Raw genomic sequence first — 20,282 nt, 5'->3', positions numbered from 1 at the left:
TGAAATATTTCAAACTTGAGGAAAAAAAAAAAGAATACTCATAAATTAAGTTCATTAGTAATTTTACAAGTTTTAAGTATGAATTGATGAATTTATATATTTTAATAGTTTTATCTATTTTATTTAACTGTATTTGGGCTGGACTATGTCATCCACCGGCATTATTTTATACCTAAAAGTATAATTATTCTTTATTGGCAGTGACAGTCAAGAAAGCAAACCACAGCACAATAAACAAATAAATGATCCTGGGTGGTCAAGATGCTGTTTAGACAATGCAGATGGACAATATCCTGTTGACAGAAAGTTTATTTTAGAGTGCTGGGAAATGAATTCCTCTTAAGCACTTAAGTGATAAACACGTCAGTTTAAAAATAAATAAATAAATGGCTAAGACTGAATCCACTGATACGAGAAATATATTAAATAAATAAATAAATACATTTGTATAATAATATATTAATACAATACAATAAACATAAAAAAGAATCCCCTCCTACAGTTGCCTTCATTTTCAATCACTCGAAACCTCTTTTTCCACCTGCTGTTCCTATTGGATCTCACGCCAGTCAGTTATCATCCCCGTCGTCTGATTGGCTGAGGGGCGGATCATTCCGTTGAATGAGTAGCGGAAGTAGATTCGGACGGACTCTCGCTGGTGCTCATTTTGACAGGAGTGAACACACAATTCAGGTAGAACTTGTGTTACATGCTGTTGTTAATATATGGGATATTGTTTAAAGAGAAAGTGTTTGTTCGCTATTGTAGATGATAGGATATTTGTATGGGGAAATTATTTCATATTTGTTTTCATGGCACAGATTTGCGGGATTTCATTGTCTGATTTCCTGCAATATCAAGTGTGCTAACGGCACTAGCTGATCAGTTAAGTCCCAGAAGTGAAAGAGAAACTCACCGTGTCCATGCTGATTCACCTTTCAACCGTGAAGCCAATCTTTTGACTGTGTATGTCTACAGATTTAACGTTAACGTTACATATCCAAAAGTATGGACTGTCAACTCTCACGCAATTGACACTGTCCTCACGCTCTCACCGACAGACGAGACAGACCAGGTTACTTTTGATATGAAACAAAGTCTCAGCTTTCAAATTATGTCAATTTTATTACGAAATTCAAATAATAAATCCGTTTTGGCGCTTTTAAATGTGACGTGACAGATCTCCTCAGTTCAAGCGGGCGGCACGTGAACTGATCATATTTTCCTCTTTACTTATAGTAAATAAACATTAGAAGGTAAGTTACAGTACAACTTACCTAAATGTATCATGTCTCATGTAATCGATCAATCAGTGTTTCAACCGCGGAAATGGGTCAATAAAACAGCTGGAGAACAATGTCACACGTAACATTACATTTACCTCAGGAAAGCCATTTAATGATCATAGCATGTTAGTTAGCTAGAAAAAAATAACTATATAGAGGATAATTTTGCTAAATATATGCACTATATTGCATATCTTTACAAAAATATTATAACATTATTATAAAAAACGCATTATATTAATTTGAGTTGCTAATTTTAACCTGTAATAATACCAGCTGACTGGGCTCCCTGTATTTGTACAGCATTAGCTAAGAGATTTATTTTCCCCTTGAGAAAAATGTAGGCCTAGCTACTGTACCTGATGTTTAGCCAAATGAATCAAGATTGGAATCAAATCGCAAGCTTAAGAATTGAAATCGTGAAATTTGTGTCAGGCACTAATACAAACAGTAGGCTACAAGTCATTGCACCATGTAAACATTGTAACATGTTGTCACTAAACTTAATGAAATTCTGTTTAGTTACCAAATGTTTGGACAATCACAATACACTTATTGTGATGTAAGGTTTCACACACATCCCGTAAAGATCCCATCAAGACACGTGACATAACATGTAATGCAGACGTTTTTTGTCCTTCCTTTGTTCCTTGACGAACACACACTTTTCATTTGTTCCGTTGAAGCACACAAACTTTCTACTAAGTTAATATGCAACGTGAACGTTGATCTGCATTTAAAACACCCGGTCAAAGAGACACACGATAACTACGTCAGTGCGACGACACGTGTCATCACTACGACATACCCCTTATGGCATTGGTCCTGCCTTTTGTTCACACAGGCCGTGGTCCGGGACTGATCCCGGCAATGTTACTAGGTCCCCATCCCTGGATCGATACCGGGCTCAATCCCGGGACGTGTTTTCGTTCACACTGAAGGCACTCTAGCCATTCTATGGCAATTTTCTGGGATCAGGAAATTGTGTGAAAGGGTCTCAAGCTTAACTCAAAAGTTGGCAGCCCAATGGCTTATATTAACTATGTGTGCGAGAGAGAGACAGAGCATGATGAATCCCCAATAAATTATAACCAGGTAATTTTGTTCTTTTGCATAGTAGGATATTTAATTAGTGACTCCTTCATGCTTTTGTGAATTTTCAGTGGAGAGCGAACAAGCTGCCTAAAGTTTGAAATGGTGGACTCTCAGTATTACCTCCCAAATGACATCGGGATCTCTGCTCTGGATTGCCGGGAGGCTTTCAGGCTGCTGTCTCCCAAAGAGCAATTGTATGCACACTACCTCTCTCGAGCGTCCTGGTACGGTGGCCTGGCCGTGCTGATCCAGACGTCTCCTGAGTCTGCCAACATCTACGCACTGCTCCAAAAATTGTTCCGCGCACAGGCGCCACAGCAGCTGAAGGCAACGGCGACTGCAGCTGGACTGAGCGCAGAGGAATATCAGGTGAAATGACCTGTTACGAACACCAAAGTCAACATCTTCTCTGTGTTCATTGTCGTAACAAAGTTCTGTCTCATTCTAGGCCTTCCTCGTATATGCTGCTGGGATTTATGCAAACATGGGAAACTACAAGTCCTTTGGGGACACCAAGTTCATCCCCAACCTACCAAAGGTGAAATACCCTACTTAATATGTCCCATGTGTAATCGGTCATACTTGTATGCAACATCCCAACAGTTTTAGTATTTGATAACTATGCCTTTTTTATATGCAGGAGAAGTTCAAGGCTCTTGTGTGGGAGAGCCTGGTGTTTGAGGAGAGCCCCAGCGACATAGAGGCGCTGTGGGGCTGCTGCTCTGAGCCCCTCTACTCCCTAGAAGACAAGGTGAAACAGCTCGGCCTGGGTGACAAGGTAAAAGAGGAAAAAAGAAAGACACTTTTTACAGCTTAGTCTCCGGTTGATGTTTTACTATTCATTACTATTCTCTCCTAGGGGATCACAACTTACTTCTCAGGGAACTGCAGCTTAGAAGATGCAGAGTTTGCCCAGAAATTTCTGGACTCCAAGGTATCAACTTTTTGAAATGTGGAAGATATTTTCTGTGAATATGTGAGACTTCCTATTCATTAGCTGCTATAGGTATATAACTAGAAGAATGACGAAATGGTAAAGCTGTTGGTAAAACAATTTGAGGTACAAACTAGTGTTTATAATTACAATAATAAATTAAATTATGACAACAACCACCGCTTTCCAACATCAAGCTGCATAACAGACTGTTTTTGTTCAGCTAAAAATACTGGAAGAAAGTGACACCGGAAGCCTCGCACATTCCTAACAGCTGTATTGTTCACATCCCGCATGAATGAACGACAGCATGAATGAACTAGATTGCCTAAATATTCGCTCACATTTAGAGTACTCTGTCTGTCCTTGTAGAAACTGAGTGCCTACAACACCCGTCTGTTCAAGAGTGAAATAGATGGGAAGCGGTGCTATGAGGTGCGTTTGGCATCTGCTGAGAAGGCGGGTGAGTATACAGACCAATTTAAATCCAGTTTATATGTTGTGTATTACTTTTCATTTTATTTGAGTTTTTTTCCTTTTCTCCATTATTTTCTCTTTGTCCTCTTTTTTTCCCTCCCATCTGCAGACTGCTGTGATGCTGAGAAGGGTGGTGAAACTTTTTGTGGTAGATATGAATTTGAGGATGCTGTGTTCAGTGTTAAGAGGGGCGATTATTCCTTTCTTATGGAGAAAGTGTGTCAGAATTTGGAAAAAGCCAAGGTATGACAGCATTCAACCTGAAAAAAAAAAAACACTGAATGAATGATACTTTTGGATGTGAAATGAACAGCATGACCATTTGAAGCACGAGTAAAGCTGCTGCTGTTGTTGTTTTTGTTTTGTTTTTTGTCTCAGGCTCATGCAGCCAATGAGAACCAGAAGAAGATGCTGGAGGAGTATATCCGCAGTTTCACCTATGGTTCAGTGGAAGCCCATAAAGAAGGGTCCCGTTATTGGATCAAAGACAAAGGACCTATTGTGGAGAGGTGTCTGACTCATTTTTAACAGACCTGTGGCATTTTACACAAAGCTAATTGAACAAAGTTTCACAACACTCGTTATAAACGTTGTTTGTCAACTCAGATTTGATCCCGAGTTTGTTTAACTCTGGAGCGCATGCACCTGAAAGCAACAGCCAATCACACGAAACACGGAGAGCGCCAGTTTGATTCACTTCTCAAAAGAGTGTCAGCGCAGTTTAGTTTTCTGCTGAAGATGTATACAGAGATTGTTATAAGACATATTAATCTTTTAAACACATTTACAAGGTAAGAAGAAACACTGCTGCTGCTGAGAAAGTTTGAAAAGGCTGCTGAAAGAAAACATCTATAACCATTTTTTCTTTTTTTTAGGTTTACAATGAGCTTAAAAGAAAATAAGCAAAGTCGTTTTAAAAGCTTTATAAAATCTAATGCGTTTAAAACAAAAGTTGATTGATTTTTTTTTACGGCATCTTTGCCTTTATGCCGATAGTACAGTTGTAGAGAGGACAGGAAGTGTGTTGGAGAGAGAGAGAGAGAGAGAGAGGGGGGACAGGATTGGGAAAGGGCCATGTGCTAGGTTTTGAGGTCATCGGCTCAGATGAAAGCCTTGTGATTTTTGTCTCTTAAAATTATTTTACTGTGTAGTGCTTTAATTTGGAGCAAGAGATATAAGAGGAGTGAATGTACTGCATTAGATTAATGCCACTTTGCTCATAGCTGATTGGTTCAGGTTTGGTTTGCGATCTCTGACTCTGAATAATACATGCTTTAAAGCATGTTAGCCTTGTAGCATTAGTTAACATGGTGATGAACACAGCTAAAAACTAATACATCATTTTGAACCCCCCAAAAACAGAGTCTGTGCAAAGTAAACTCAAACTTACCTGGATTGCCACAGAAACCAACTCTGTGAAATAGGCCACAGGCTATTGATATAGGCTTAAATGTTTGATTTCATTGTTGAGCTAGACTTATTGTTCTTTCCCATTTGGAATTTCTATTACAAACCTTTTTATTTTATTTATGTTTTATCAGTTACATTGGCTTTATTGAGAGCTACAGAGATCCATTTGGCTCAAGAGGTGAATTTGAAGGTAAGATCAAATATTTTAGGGTCATTTCTTGTCCAGATCTATTCATTTATTTAAAAAATACACGTAAAAATGTAATTCATACATACGATTGCTTGAATACATCTCATCTATGGTGAACATGTTTTTAATTCCTGATTATATATTAAGAAATATTATAATTAATATTTGTGTTATTATAATTAAAAGTCTCATTAAAAGAACTAATCTAAAAAAAGATTAGTTTGGAATAATCTTTTATTTGTATTATTATTATTTAATAATATATTCATAATAATATTTATGATGATGATTATTATTATCTCAACTTTTTGTCCACCAAATCAGTCATGTGGTGCAACCAACATGCAAAAAAAACACAGGAAATCATTTCACACAAATTGCTCAAACAACCAGTAACTGTTGTAGATTCCCAGTTATGACTTCTGTTTCTCTCTCTCTCCTTCGCATTTACCATCTTACCCAACAGGTTTTGTTGCCGTGGTGAACAAGGCCATGAGCGCTCGCTTTGCTCAGTTGGTGAGCTCGGCCGAGGTCTTGCTTCCAGAGCTGCCTTGGCCTCCAGCCTTTGAGAAGGACAACTTCCTCAAGCCAGACTTCACGTCTCTGGACGTACTCACCTTCGCCGGCAGCGGCATCCCTGCAGGAATCAACATTCCAAACTGTGAGTCCTCTGAACTGACATGGATTTTTCCATATGCAGTCAAATTTGATTGATAAATGTTCTATGAGAAGTTTTAACCATTTATCTATCTGTAGATGACGACATCAGACAGACAGAAGGTTTCAAGAACGTGTCACTTGGGAATGTGCTGGCTGTTGCGTATGCCACGCAGAAAGACAAGCTCACCTTTCTTGAGGAGAATGACAAGGTAAGGCTGTCTGTGAGGTTGTAATGCAGGGGTGCCCAATCCTATACCTGGAGATCTACCTTCCTGCAAAGTTCAGCTCCAACCCTGATCAAACACAACTGAAGCAGCTAATTAAGATCCTCAGGAGCACTTGATAATTACAGACAGGTGTTTGATCAGGGTTAGATCTGAACTCTGCGGGTAGGTAGATCTCCAGGATAAGGATTGGCACCCATACCCCCGGTTTCACAGACAAGGCTTAAACCTAGACCCAGAATAAAATGCTTGTTTGAGCTGTTTTAAAGGAAAGCGATTTGCACTGACATATCTTAAAATATGTCACTGCCCTTTCTGTGAAACCAGGCCATAGTTTAATGAATCAAACATGTTGCAGTAGAGGTTCAGAGTGGTCATTTTTCTTCCTCTGTAGGACCTGTACATCAAATGGAAAGGGCCTTCTTTTGAGGTGCAGGTTGGACTCCATGAGCTGCTGGGTCATGGCAGTGGGAAGCTCTTTGTTCAGGTAGAGAAACACAAGCAGAAGCAGAATTGGCTAACTACATCAGTTAACATGAACTAACAATGAAAAATAGTTCTAAAGCATTTGTTAATCTTAGTTAATGTTAATCTAAAATTTTTAACTAAGACTAAAATCAAAGTTTTGTCTGTTAACATAAGTTAATAAACTACAACTAACATGAACTAACAAAGAACAATTGTATTTTTTATTAACTAATGTTAACAAAGATGAAGAAGTACTGTAACTAATGTATTGCTCATTTGTTAGGTAATATTAATGCAATAAATAACCTTAATTAATGGAACCTTACTGTAAAGTTTTACCAATAAATGTGGTTCTTTTGAACTCTCTATTTATCAAAGAATCCTGAAATAAACAATGTATCACTGTTTCCACAAAAATATTAAGCAGAACAACTGTTTTCAACATTGCTAATAATTAGAAATGTTTCTTGTGCAGAAAATCAGTAAATTAGGGTGATTTTCTGAAGGATCACTTTATTTCAGCTTTGCCATCACAGGAATGAAGTACATTTTAAAATATATTCAAATAGAAAACTGTTATTTTAAATTATAATAATATTTCACAATATTAATAAATAGACTTCTTTCACATCATTTAAACATTTTATTGATCCCAAACTTTTAAACGCTGGTGTGTATATATATATATTTGAGTGGCATTTATAGTTCTCCATACAGTACATGCTTTTTTCCTCTTCTTTTTTCTTCTTCATTAAACCACTTGGAGTAATTCTTCTGTTTAGCTATGAAGTTGTCTAAATTGTCTTTTTAGCAGAGCTTGGAGCTTAAACTCTCAATAGAACATAGTTGTTTTGAACCCAGAACATTTCATGAATACAAATGTTTCACAGTTTCTTCATCTTATGTGTTTGTATTGAAACAGGATGATAAGGGAAAATTCAACTTTGACGAAACTGCTGTACGTAATCCAGAAACAGGGGAACTGGTGAGTTGGTTACCTTGTCATCCTGTTCATTACTGGATTCAACTGTGCTTTACCCTCTTTATGAACCTTGCACTGCCAATCAAAGTCATAAAATTGACGTTTTGGCTTTCAGATCTCGAGCTGGTACAAGGGCAGCGAGACATGGGACAGCAAGTTCTCCACCATCGCCTCGTCCTATGAGGAGTGTCGGGCTGAGTGTGTAGGTCTCTACCTGTGTCTCAACAAACAGGTGCTCAGGTGAGTCACTGAACCTTCAGTCACTTCTGTATGGATTCACTCAGATATAAATGCTGAGCAATTTGTGTGCGTGCCAGTATTTTCGGGCATGAAGGGGAGGATGCAGAGGAGGTGGTGTACGTGAACTGGCTGACCATGGTGCGTGCTGGCCTTTTAGGCCTGGAGTTCTACACGCAAGAGAGCAAGAGCTGGAGACAGGTGAGAATTAGATGTGTGCCTGTCCAGAAATCATTACTCTTTTGCTTGATTATCTTCTCGTCTTGACATTGTCCTGGCTGTTATAGGCACACATGCAGGCCCGGTTTGTGATTTTGCGGGTTCTGCTGGAGGCTGGAGAGGGGCTGGTTGGTCTGAAGGAGTGCACGGGGACAGATGGACGACCAGACGCTGTCATAACGCTCGACCGCAGCAAGATCAACACAGTGGGCAAGAGCGCCATCCAGAGGTTCCTCTGTAAACTGCAGGTACAGCCAGCTTACTGTTCAAACGGAACTTGCGTTCTGCTAACTAAATTATACTGCACTGCATACACTAGCCTACTTGTTATTAAAAATAGTATGAGAAACAGAATACATTATGCAATAGAAAACGTTTCCAGCAGTAGTATGACCACATGACATTGCATTTTAGTGAGTTATTTAGAAATAAAAGGCTTTATATATATATATATATATATATATATATATATATATGAATGACTATAGCTGAAATAAAATGTAAAGTTGTATTAATATTTTATTTCAGTTAATGTAAAGTATTTAATTTTTTTTTATTATTATAATTCTTTTACTCTGAACGTTTACACTACACTTTTCATTCCTTCCATTGACTTCCATTCATACGCATATGAATGCTGGAGACTGGAAAAAGCTCATGTGAAAAAGTTTGGCATTTCGGTTCGTTCCAAAGTTCATATTACATGAAGACGTGACCAATAGAAGATGAATAAGTCACGGCGAGAGTTAAAAGAACACATGTATTTTTTGCATTAAAGTGAAGTAGATTGTATATTTTTACTTTCTGGATTTATTATTATTTGTTATATGTTGAATTTACGTTTTTATCAAAACAGATGCCGCAGAATGTGACGTCATATCACGACCGTTGCCGTGTCCGTAGAACTTTTGCGTGCTCAAAGTCTAGTGTGACTGCAGCTTGATGGAACAGAAACGAGCTTCCATAATGATTTGCTTTTTTTTGTAAAGGTGCACAAGGCGACAGCCGATGTGGAGGGAGGAAGGGCTCTGTATGAAGGCTACTCGGCTGTAACTGCTGACGGCACCCACGATTTCCTGCGCCTCAGAGAGACGGTTCTGCTCCGTAAGGAAGCTCGTAAGATGTTTGTCCAGGCTAACACCTTCTTCAAAGGTTTGTGTTTAGCCTCCTTCCTTCAGCCATATATTAAAAATAACCATTCTTGTATGATCAGTGACAGAAACACAGATACACAAATGGAATAATGTGCTGCTGTTTGTGTTGTAGATGACGCTGTGAAGCTGGTTGAGTATGAAGGCAGCGCTGAAGGGCTCATCCAGTCCTTCGTTGAACGCTTCCCAGACGATGCCGAGGAGGTAGAGGCCCAGCTGCTGGAAATGACCCGCACGGATTCCACCTGCTGGTGCTGAGAGGACACAGTGCTGTGGAAGTCCTCTCAGACGAGTATTGGACCACACTGAGTCACAGCAACTTTCGGAAATGAACAAAAGTCTGCAGAGTGCACAAGGAAGGGACTGGTAATGATTATAAAACCATTCACATGTAGGAGGAAGGAAGAACCACACTTAAACACAGGAACATAACCCCAAGTGCTTTACCTTCCCACTATTTTTCTTTCTTTTTTGTCTATTCACTTCTAAACAAAGGCAATTCTGATAAGAGTTTTAATTAGAAATTTCTGTTCCTGCTTCGAATCCGACCGCAGCCCACGCTTCCCACATAGGCATGTGAAAGCGCTGACAAGAGTGAACTTGCTGTGTGAGGGCGGTACTTATGTAATCACAACACGTAACACACTTTCTCAACTTACTTTAAAATGGAAACATATTCTGCGCTAACTACAGATCATATTTAGGGTAGAGTTAATATGCTGATTCACTGTTATCTAGGAGAAATGGTTGCATTCATTCTTAAGAATATAAGTTGTTAATTTTTTTACAGGCTGTTCAGTTCCTCAAAGTGTTCAGTGTGGACTGTGAAAATCAACAGTCCCTACCAAATAAAACCAATTATTTCCGAAGATATTGTATTGTTGTTTACTTTCAAAATACCAAAACATTTGTACAATGCATTTCATATAAATATTATCATGATACAAGGTGAACAATAAGATAATATCCAGTAACTCATTACTGACCATCTCATAAATGAGAAATTTACGTAACTGGTTAATTACCCACACAGTTTTTACATTAGAAAAGACTAAAAGGGGGGAAAAATTGAAAACTGAAAGTCGGGATAATGAATCAAGTCATTAATAACCAACCTATAAGAACATTTTAAATAATATAACAAGAGGAAATGCCTTATAATTTAGCCCAATGACATCTCACACAACACCAGCTGAACATTATACATAATTACCAGTAATGGACACAAAAATAGGCTGATTTTGCATCTTGCACTCTTAAAAATGTAAGTTTCAAAAGAGGGATTTTGCTGCAAAACCATAGAAGATCAATTTTGGCATCCCACAGAACCTTTCAGTCAACTGTTCTTCAAATAATTCTTTTTTTTTCTTAAGAACCCAAGATTTTTTCTTAGATTCTTAAGAATCTAAAGAACCTTTTTTATTATAAAGAACATTTTGTGCAAATGAAAAGGTTCAGTGGATGTTGAAGGTTCTTCATGGAACCATATATGGCAATAAAGAACCTTTATTAGAGTGTAAACTTGCAGTCAACATTAAATTAATTCAGTGAAAATACTGCTCAAATCATTTTTGAGCTCCATTACAAGCATATTATTATTATTATTATATCAGCTTTTATGTGACAAACCAGGCATGCTATATAAAATACAGAATTTGCTATGACAATAAAAAAAAAGCCCTATATTATGAAGCCTCCTCTGTGAGATCGACTGCGCCCCCTCTGTTCAGCTTCTGGGAACTTTCAGCCTGATTGGTCACCTGGTAAATAAGGGGAACCCCACTCGCTCCCATGCTCTGCAGGTCTTGAACCTGGGCGTTGGACGGGAGAGGTGTTAACTCCCCGTCTTTCCTCCAGTACAGGCTGTAATCCTCCGGCCGGTCCACCCCAAACTTCAAAGCACACAGCTGAGCCATAGCCTCACCGTCGAGCGCAGTCTTCCACATTAGAGTTTTCACTATGCTACGGTCATCATCTTGAAACAGCACCTTTATAAATCTCTGTGGCATAGAAACAACACATGGAGCTCTTGTTTATTGTTGCTACTTTTGATATAAACTTTAATGCACGATTCAGCAAGTGATGATGTACTTTGGTTTGTTCAACCAGTATATCTGACCTGGGGCAATTGGTTGTCTTTCTGATTTGTGGTTTCGTTGCTCCGACGCCGACTCCATTCTTTCAGAGACTCTCTGGCCTGGTTTGTGAGGCCGTTGGGTGGCACATCCTCTGGCTGACTCTGAATCAGACTCAGACTGGCATAGAGACTTGTCAGATAGTAACCCCCTTCAAGACAATAATAATAATAATAATAATGATTAATAATAATAAAAATAAATAATAATAATAATAATTAGCTAAAGATTACAAAGTATTTATCCATACCTTCTCCTGTAAGCCAAGAGCTTTCCAAAAGCTCCATCATATACTCCACCTCCAGAGAGATCTCTGGCATATTGCACAGGACCATCACATAGGATAGAGCGGGCAGGAAGTCATCAGCTCCAAATTCCTGACCTGTTTTTTAGAAATACAGATAGCAAGGACTCATTACATTGATCAATAGTGACAGTAAAGACATTTATAATCTTGCAAAAGACTTCTATTCCAAATAAATGCCATTCTTTTGAAGAATCCTGAAAAAATTTAGCATGGGTTCCACAAAAAAAACTTGGCAGCACAACTGTTTTCAACATTGATAATAATAAGAAATGTTTCTTGAGTAGCAAATCAGCATATTAAAATGATTTCTGAAGGATCATGTGACACTGAAGACTGGAGTAATGATGCTGAAAATTCAGCTTTGCAAGGAATAAATTACATATTAAAATATAATAAAATAGAAAACTCTTTTAAATGTTAACAATATTTCACAAGTATTACTTGATTATTACTATGAGCATTAGAGACTTTTTTCAAAAACATTTTAAGTCCCCCTGTGGTGAAAATCCAGCTTTTAATGTTGTTTATATGTCCATGTGGTGTTTTTAATATGCTTTAAGACAAACCATGGGCAAATTCATAAGTCAACACCAGTGAACCAAAGACAGACTCAAAAGCTCAGTTTAAAATCCCTGGTGTTGCTGACGTCACAAACTACCTATCACGTCAACGTGTGATCGTCAATGAGTGGATCTCTGAGCTGGTGTGAGTGAGTGGAGGCGGGGCTAATTTGTATATTCATAGAACCGCGTATACTAAATGAGGCAACGGTGTAGTTACATTCAAGCTATTTTAAAGGAAAAAAGGTTTAAATATGTAATTTTGGTGATCAAAGATGAGTTAAGGGATAAAATTATTGACTACAGGGGGACTTTAAAAAATATCTTACTGACCCCAATCTTTTGAACGGTAGTGTATGTGCACAAATAAATCTACATGTATATAATAAACCAATGCTATTTAAGAACTTCATTACCTGATTTGTTTTTCATGGCTTTGTAAATGAGTTTGCAGATCTGCAGGAGTAGCAGCACTTTGTCAATGGGTGAGTAAGCCCGCTGCATTAGAGTCAACTTGTGCTTAATTTTCTCAATGCCCTGGGCGTCAGGAACGCCCACCTGAACCCCAAAGAGCTTCTGGGGTGAGGCTCCTTTGGCTCTTTGCAAGCTGTCCGTCATTCTCTGGAAGGAACCATCTTGTTTGTGCAGGGTCCGAAGAGCCGCATCAATCTGAGGCTTCAGAGGCTTCAGCACACAGCGGAACATGGCTTTCTCCAGCGCTTGGTCTGCACACAGGAAAATACAGTGGTATTTCACCATTTAACTTGTTTGAATGATACTGACAACAGTATTACATTAAATCATACTGACTAAAATACCTTTCTCGTTCTCAGTCAGAAGAGTTTCGATTGGAGGTTCAAGCTCTCCACACTCCAGAAGGAACACTTTGGCCTGACTGATGAAGAGACGCAAATCCTGCAGCAGCTGTACAGGAGAGTTCAAGCACTGGGGCTTCAGTGCCTCTCTCTGCTGCCTCAAGAAGTCCTGAACCAGAGCGCCAAACGCCATGCGGCGATCACGAGACAGGTCCTCCACCATCCGCGACACTCGCTTCTCTGGGGCGAAAAAGGATATGAAGGCGGCGCTCATCTTGCGTAGGGCAGACATGGACTTCCTAGGAGGCGACATAACCGGGTTGCTAGTTCCTCGCACGAGGGGAGGACGCTCGGGACTCTCCTCAGTCTCGTCGAGGCTGCTAAGCGAACTGCTGCTGTCCAGCTCACTAAGGGACGGAGCGTGTCGCTGTTCCAGAACAAGCCCTTCCTCCTCATCCTCGTCTTCTTCATGTCCTTTCTGCTCCAGGATTTTCATCTGGGCCTAAAAGCGCAAAAAGACAGTCATGAAAACACATAAACTTAACTAAAATGTCCCGTAAAATCAGTGCTGAAATGTCTCAGTACCTTCTGAAGAGCCTTGGGCATCTGATAGTCGTCTTCTTCAGCAGTGGGTGAAAGAGTTGGGGTGACCATGGTCTTCTTCTGAGACACTACACAAGGTTGCATATAGTCTGTGGCTTCCTGCTCAGTCTTCTTGATGGCTTCCTCGCCAGCCTGAACTGCAACAGGTGGGGTCGTCTGTTTTAAAGCTTTTAATCTTGCTTTGCATTTGGCTTTAGCCAGTAACGGTGGTGGAGGTGGTGGGATGACAGGTGGTGACAGGGGGCTGGAAGTTTCAGTGGAGACTCGAACCTTTATGCTGGTTTTGAAATGATGACGTCTGCGCATGGCATTGCGACCAGGGTAGTCTTGTAGGAAGAGGGGGTTGACGAAACATAAACCTTTGCCTCCCCCGTAATTCAGCTCACAGGGACTCCGTGTTTGGATTGGGCAAAGCTCCTGGAATGTGGTGGGGTTTAGGTTGATGTGCGTTGAGCAGTCTTCTGGGCTTGGAGTTGGGGGCAAGAGTTTGTCAGCGGCAGGAGGTTCATCACGAGGACCCCGGACATTTAGGTGGGAATTCCAGAACTCTGTGGAATACAAAAGGGCATTGAGATCATGATGAACATGTTTTATGATGCATATTAGCTGAGTGAACAGTAAATTATCGTATCAGTCATTGGATATAGTGATCGATAATTAAGGCGAGACACGGCAGGCAAAAACAGATTTTTCATGCAGTGGTCAGTTTTGAGATTTTGGGCTAGTTTACTCCTTCAATATGTGTTCTTTCAAGCTGCTATCAAGAAAACGTTGAAAATATACATTAAGATGTTTATTTTATTACATTTTGTTTACTTGCGGCAGTAAGTTTCTCCAGAATTTACCAAGAAGTTAGCATTCCAACGCGACATGCCGAACTCCGTCTGTTCTCTGAAGTCTGTCATGACCGGTATCGTTGTAAAGCTCTGAGTCTCCTGCACAACGCTATGTAACCCAAATATGGGCATTTCCTTTCTATCAGTAACCAATCGTGAAGGTCCAAAGGGGGATTTAAAGCTAATGACAAAATCTCATTTAGAGCTATTTAAAACTTTAAATGCTGTTTTCTCAAAATGAGTTTTTTGTCATTCTCTAGTACAAACATCTCAGCCTATGTGGCACCTATATACACCAAACTTTCCAGTTATACACTTAGCAGTATTCTGAAGATATTTTCAGAGGGATTTGTTAATAAATCATTCCTGGCCTGATTTATGTGACATTTTATTTTTTTTAAAATGGCGAAAATCGATTTTTTTTAAGGCTATGGACAGTATATTTAGATTTTCTAGGTAATGAAGGCATATATCCTGAAATCCCTATGAAATATGTTTTTCATCTTGTGTGTAAACAAAATGAAAAAAGAATTTTGCACCTGGCTTTATCATATGTTTAGATCTATCTACCGAAAATTCAATATTCAATTAGATAATGCCTAATTTGCATAATTAAACATACAAATTTCAAAAACTTGTAATTAATTTTTTTTTTAAATACTTGTGTAAGTAATCAGCTGAGGAAGTTTCATGGTGATATCTATTATTTTAAAATTTCACCCTATTCACCTGTAGTGTCTCGCCTTAATTACATTTAATTTCCACTATTTTTAGATTAAACTTAAATATTTAAAGTAATATTTACTTTACTTTTTAAATATTTATTTACATGTAAAAAACAACAACACTTCTTTCCATACTATGAAGCCATACATATATATGTATATTAGTTATGAAGCCGATAACTAATATATATGTTACCGGCAAAGTGTGAAATCCCGGTATTGTATAGAATGCCTAGGCAATGTATAGAATTCCTGATGTTTTTTGCAAAAAGTACATTACCTAATTCTATACATTACCTAGTCATTATATAGAATGCCGGATTACACACTTTGCCGGTAACATATATATTAACCAACACAACTGTTTTCAGCATTATAATAAGAAATGTTTCTTGAGCAGCAAATAATAATATTAGAATGATTTCTGAAGGATCATGTTGAAAACAGTTGTTGTTGGTTATATATTTTGTGGAAACCATATTGCAGTTTTTTTTTTTTTTGATGAATAAGAACGCAAACACCATCGCACACCTGCAGGTGATAGGTGCGTGGGAAAAAAAGACCATGTAGGTAGGTCAAATCAAATAAAAAACAAAGAACAAGGTATGTGCCTGATGAAGGTCATGGGACCGAAACGTTGCCAATAAATATTTTGCAAGTATAGATAGTGTGCGGGAGTTTTTTGTTTTTTATTTTTTGATGAATAGAAAGTTCAAAAGAACACTATTTAATTGAAATTTACATCTTTTGTAACACGATATATTTCTTTACTATCACCTATCGCCAATTGAATACATCTTCACTGAATAAAAGTATTAATTTCTTTTTTAAAAAACGGACCCAAAACTTTTGCCACTTTTTTTGTACAATACAAAAATAAAATCTGCGCTCTACCTATAATTCTGGGATTGGTGCAGCATGAGCATCATAAAATGCCCGACAGACAGCGCCTTTCAAACCTTCAATTCATTTCAACAGATAATCAAAGTTGTACCTACCCACACCCATATGAGAGATTGACTCCAACTGTTTGTGTGAGGAAGCCTTGGCTATTGCTTCAGGCAGCTCCAGAGTGAAAGGAAGCACATCCCTAAAATACAGATCCACAATAATGGATTAAAAATATCATATTTAGGGAGTGCCTTGCTGTTGTTGTTGTAGATAGAACATAGTAAATACTAATCCATACCGACTGACACAGTAGAAGGCAACGAGTCTGCACAGATCTGGGAAACTGATAGCTGAGCTTTCCAAAGAGAAGGCTGTTAATGTAAAGGAATGGTTTAGTCACCAAAAGTCGATAACTAATGTTGACATAAAATTAATAATAGTATGGCCAACTCATTGCTTAATTGCTTATAATCTATTCAAGATGACAAGAGTAATTTATTAACAAACTCACCTGAGTCCTCTTCTCGAATGACAACCTGTTTAATGAAGGACGGCGTGCTGTCATCCGCCAGCCGGACGCACAGCATTTTTTTCTGCGATGTACTGGACTTGCGCACCAGGAACGTCTGCAAGGTAACAAAAGTTTCCAAGAATGTTGTTTAAGTTTGATCGTAGGCTAACTGTCTCTTTTCAAAGCAGGTGGTGTTTGGAATGTGCTTGCTCACCCCGGGGGGCTCACGCCGCAGGATGTGTAGAGCTGTAGCCGAGTTACCGGAGAGCTGGAGCCACACAGGGTGCGTCAGCAAGAGCCGGTCCAGTACACTGATGCTCCTCTGGGATCCTCTCTGCGGACAAGCCCGTCGGTCCCCCACGGGCCGAGAGTCAGGATAGTCGTACACAGGGTCGCCCTGCATCTTCTGAACGACAGTGAGATCTCAACTCCTTTGACAATGAATCTCTGTTTCTCCTCTTTGTGAATGTTCACATTGGCAATTGACAAAAAAAGGAAGTTCTGACCAGTTTTGGAGGATGTCTGTCAGTCAGTGACTTAGACCTGTCTTACAGTAAATTATTCATGTACACATCTTAGTTTTTTTCTCATGTGTGTTTCTCAAACATTTTGTCACTGTTTTTCCTAGAATGGCTATTTTCGCACAATCATGTGCCTACTTATTCCTTTCTGACCTTTGCTTTTCAATGGCTACGGGAAACTCCCACGCTGGCTCTGTTTTTCTCCCTGCCATGTGAGAACAGTTTGTCACAGTCTGACTAATACCACATCTCTACCGTTTTTTTGTTCTGCATTCACACAGACCATTCAAAAAACACTTGCATTGTTCTTAAAGATGAAACAACAGAAGCATCATTTATACCAAATGTGATGCAAGGTGAAGAGGAACTGAGAATTACATTTTCGAGAAGTATTAGTGTAATAAAGGCATTTTATCATGATGCGACAATTCTATTTAAAATAAATAAATAAAATGAGTGGATGCATTATTTGAAAACTTTCTTTTTTCACTGATACATCTTATATAATGAATGAACACTCTTTAGTATCTAATGCTGACTCTTAAAGTAACTTGTTCACTAGTTGAGTGAGGTTGGGTAGCAGGTTGACTCTGTGTGGGCCAGTATGGAATACTTTTTTGGCAAGAGCCAATGGCTGCTATGGCAACAGAGGCTTACATATTCCACTGGGCATTCCAACCCACGGACACACACGCCTCCACTGTTCAAATTTAGGAAAGGCCAGATACCTTTTCCAAAACTTCATACAAACTAGGCTCAACTGAGAAGAACTGATAAAATGTAGTCTTAATACTTTTGAATGCAAGTGAATGTAAGTGGCTTTTTGATAAAAGTGTCTGCCAAAATGCATAAATGTAAAGGTTTTTTTTTTGCAAAAGGAAAATAAGTATTATTATATTTCTGACGTTACTTGGAAGATAAAGAACATATGGGTAAAAACTAAATTAAAAGAGTGATATATTAAAACTTTCCTCTCAAGGGACTATTTGGTTCCTTTTAGAAAAAAATTCCCACAGAATGTTGTAGATTCATCAGTAGATAAAAGGCCAACTGAGATATGCCTCTAATAATACTTTCTAATAATATTTGATATCTGCTTATGGGGCAATAAAGTATGAAACGTGAAGAAAAAAACAAAAAAGTGTAGTCTTTTCTACTAATACTTTAAGTGGTCTAACCACTACTTGCACCTTGAATACGTCTGAGTGTATTTAATTAGTAGTTGACTTAATTAGTACTTAAAAAAGAAAGAACATTTTTTAAATTCATGATTCAAAAAGTTGATATTTGCAAAACATAGCAAAGCAAAGTTTTTAAGTCATGAGTCAAACAACATTTTCTTTGGGTTACTCCATTTGACCTAAACAAAATGTTTAAAACGTGTTGTTTTTTTGTTTGTTTTTTAAGTAATAAAAAAAAAAAAAAATCTAAATAAGGGATGTTTAATAAATAAATTAATATTGTCCTTCTCGCATGACAACAACGTGGATTCCTGGTTAGGCCACACTACTTTTGATTTGGCAAATATTGATTTGGAAAAACTATTTTTTCAAAAAAAAAAAATATAAAAAAAATGCTGTAACAAATAATAAGAAAGTATGCCAAACACCTTAGGCCAACATCTCTCCTTGAACATTCTTCTATGTCCTTATCCATCCCAATGGTGAATTCAGTTTTAACGGATAAATAAGGGCGGGGAAACTGTTGTCCGGTCCGCCTGAGCTCTGAAATGATTTCTGCCTCATTTGTTGGTGTCTGGGCATGAACAGAGCAAGTCCAGACTGGTGAGAAGGAAGCCTTTAAGTATGCACTGGGAAAGAGCTGCTACTATCTCTGTTCTGTAATGCAGGCTGAGGTTTTTTAATTGTTGCCTGAACAAGATATTTTCAGGAGCTGTAACTGGATACAGCACTAAAGGGAATGAGAGTGGATATATGTCTTTTTATTTAAAAATATAGCAAATGTCCTGTATACAGTAAGTAGGCCTACTTAGATACTGCACCATTTTAATATAAAGACAGGAAACAGTATAGCCAGAGAAATGGGATTTATAAATAGTAATTTACTAATGATTCAACAACAACCTAATAATAATAATAACAACTATAAACAGAAGAATGTGTTTAAAAGAATGTAACTGCTACAAATGTACGTTATAAAAGAAACATTCTGAAACAATATAATTTGACAGCCCAGTTCAATATAGTACGCGACTTTCGCAAATTTGTAGGTTAATATAGGCTATATATATATATATATATATATATATATATATATATATATATATATATGTATATGTATATATATATATATATATGTGTATATATATGTATGTATATATATATATATATATATATATATGTATATGTATATATATGTATGTGTGTGTTTAGAGATTAGCATTAAAAAAGAAACACTGATACGTGTAAAATAGGAGAATGCAATAGATAAATCTTGACAATGCGAATCTTTGTCAATATGATCAGTGAAAAGTCTTTATTAAACACTTCGTACAATATTCATTATTTAAAAATAATAATCACCATCTTACACTTTTGTGACTAAGCGCGAACTTCCTCAATCAGTTATCTAATGTTTTACTGTACTGTAAATATAACCTGGCACTAAAACACTATAGTCATAACACATGACCATATTTAAAAGAGAGAAGAAGAGCCACTTACCTCTTCATCAGTCGCTGTTATTCAAAAAGAAAAAACTACACTACTTCGTGACTTTTCCCAAAGTGTGTCAGATCCATTAAATGCTCTGAATTACTTTTGGAAATGTGGAAAGTCCGGGAATATATAATTAGGGGGGGTTTGCTTGTTATTCCACCATGCACACGTTTAAAAAGATACCAACAGGAATCTGTGTGAAACTGTGATTCACACTGTCTGTTTCGTCTTCTCGTACACATGTGTTTTGTTTCCAGGCGAGCGCGCTCTCGGACATGACAAGTCGTGTTTCATACCTGGGCATGCGCATGCTGTGACGCGCTATAACATACGAACACAAAGAGAGAGAAATATATAATTATATAAT

The 20,282-nt window shown here is 38.0% G+C and overlaps 2 protein-coding genes across 3 annotated transcripts; one reads left to right on the top strand and one right to left on the bottom strand.

Moving 5' to 3' along the window:
* The first annotated feature begins 628 nt into the window (after positions 1-628).
* Positions 629-10,202, top strand: dpp3 (dipeptidyl-peptidase 3). Its single transcript, XM_084137026.1, has 18 exons — positions 629-693; positions 2,450-2,750; positions 2,830-2,919; positions 3,022-3,159; positions 3,241-3,315; positions 3,688-3,778; positions 3,902-4,035; positions 4,171-4,301; positions 5,334-5,392; positions 5,859-6,053; positions 6,149-6,261; positions 6,671-6,763; positions 7,667-7,729; positions 7,842-7,966; positions 8,044-8,164; positions 8,251-8,430; positions 9,172-9,334; positions 9,449-10,202. Exons 2-18 carry the CDS (start codon positions 2,481-2,483, stop codon positions 9,589-9,591), a joined length of 2,184 nt encoding a protein of 727 aa, XP_083993152.1. The 5' UTR covers positions 629-693; positions 2,450-2,480; the 3' UTR covers positions 9,592-10,202.
* Positions 10,203-10,312: 110 nt separating this feature from the next.
* rin1a (Ras and Rab interactor 1a) lies at positions 10,313-20,164 on the bottom strand. Of its 2 annotated transcripts, none has more exons than XM_084137024.1 (11): positions 19,922-20,164; positions 16,931-17,122; positions 16,717-16,831; positions 16,504-16,576; positions 16,313-16,404; positions 13,736-14,301; positions 13,154-13,652; positions 12,752-13,060; positions 11,719-11,850; positions 11,453-11,619; positions 10,313-11,333 (listed from the first exon to the last, which is right to left on the bottom strand). In XM_084137024.1, the coding sequence occupies exons 2-11, from the start codon at positions 17,117-17,119 to the stop codon at positions 11,019-11,021; spliced, it is 2,457 nt and encodes an 818-aa protein (XP_083993150.1). In that variant the 5' UTR covers positions 17,120-17,122; positions 19,922-20,164; the 3' UTR covers positions 10,313-11,018. The 2 variants fall into 2 exon arrangements, with proteins under 2 accessions (XP_083993150.1, XP_083993151.1); XM_084137025.1 differs by having other exon boundaries at positions 16,931-17,119; positions 19,922-20,033.
* Positions 20,165-20,282: the final 118 nt, after the last annotated feature.

The sequence above is a fragment of the Abramis brama genome (genome assembly GCF_963993115.1).
Source record: "Abramis brama genome assembly, chromosome: 15".
NCBI lineage: Eukaryota > Metazoa > Chordata > Actinopteri > Cypriniformes > Leuciscidae > Abramis > Abramis brama.
This window is presented reverse-complemented; position numbering and strand designations above follow the sequence as displayed.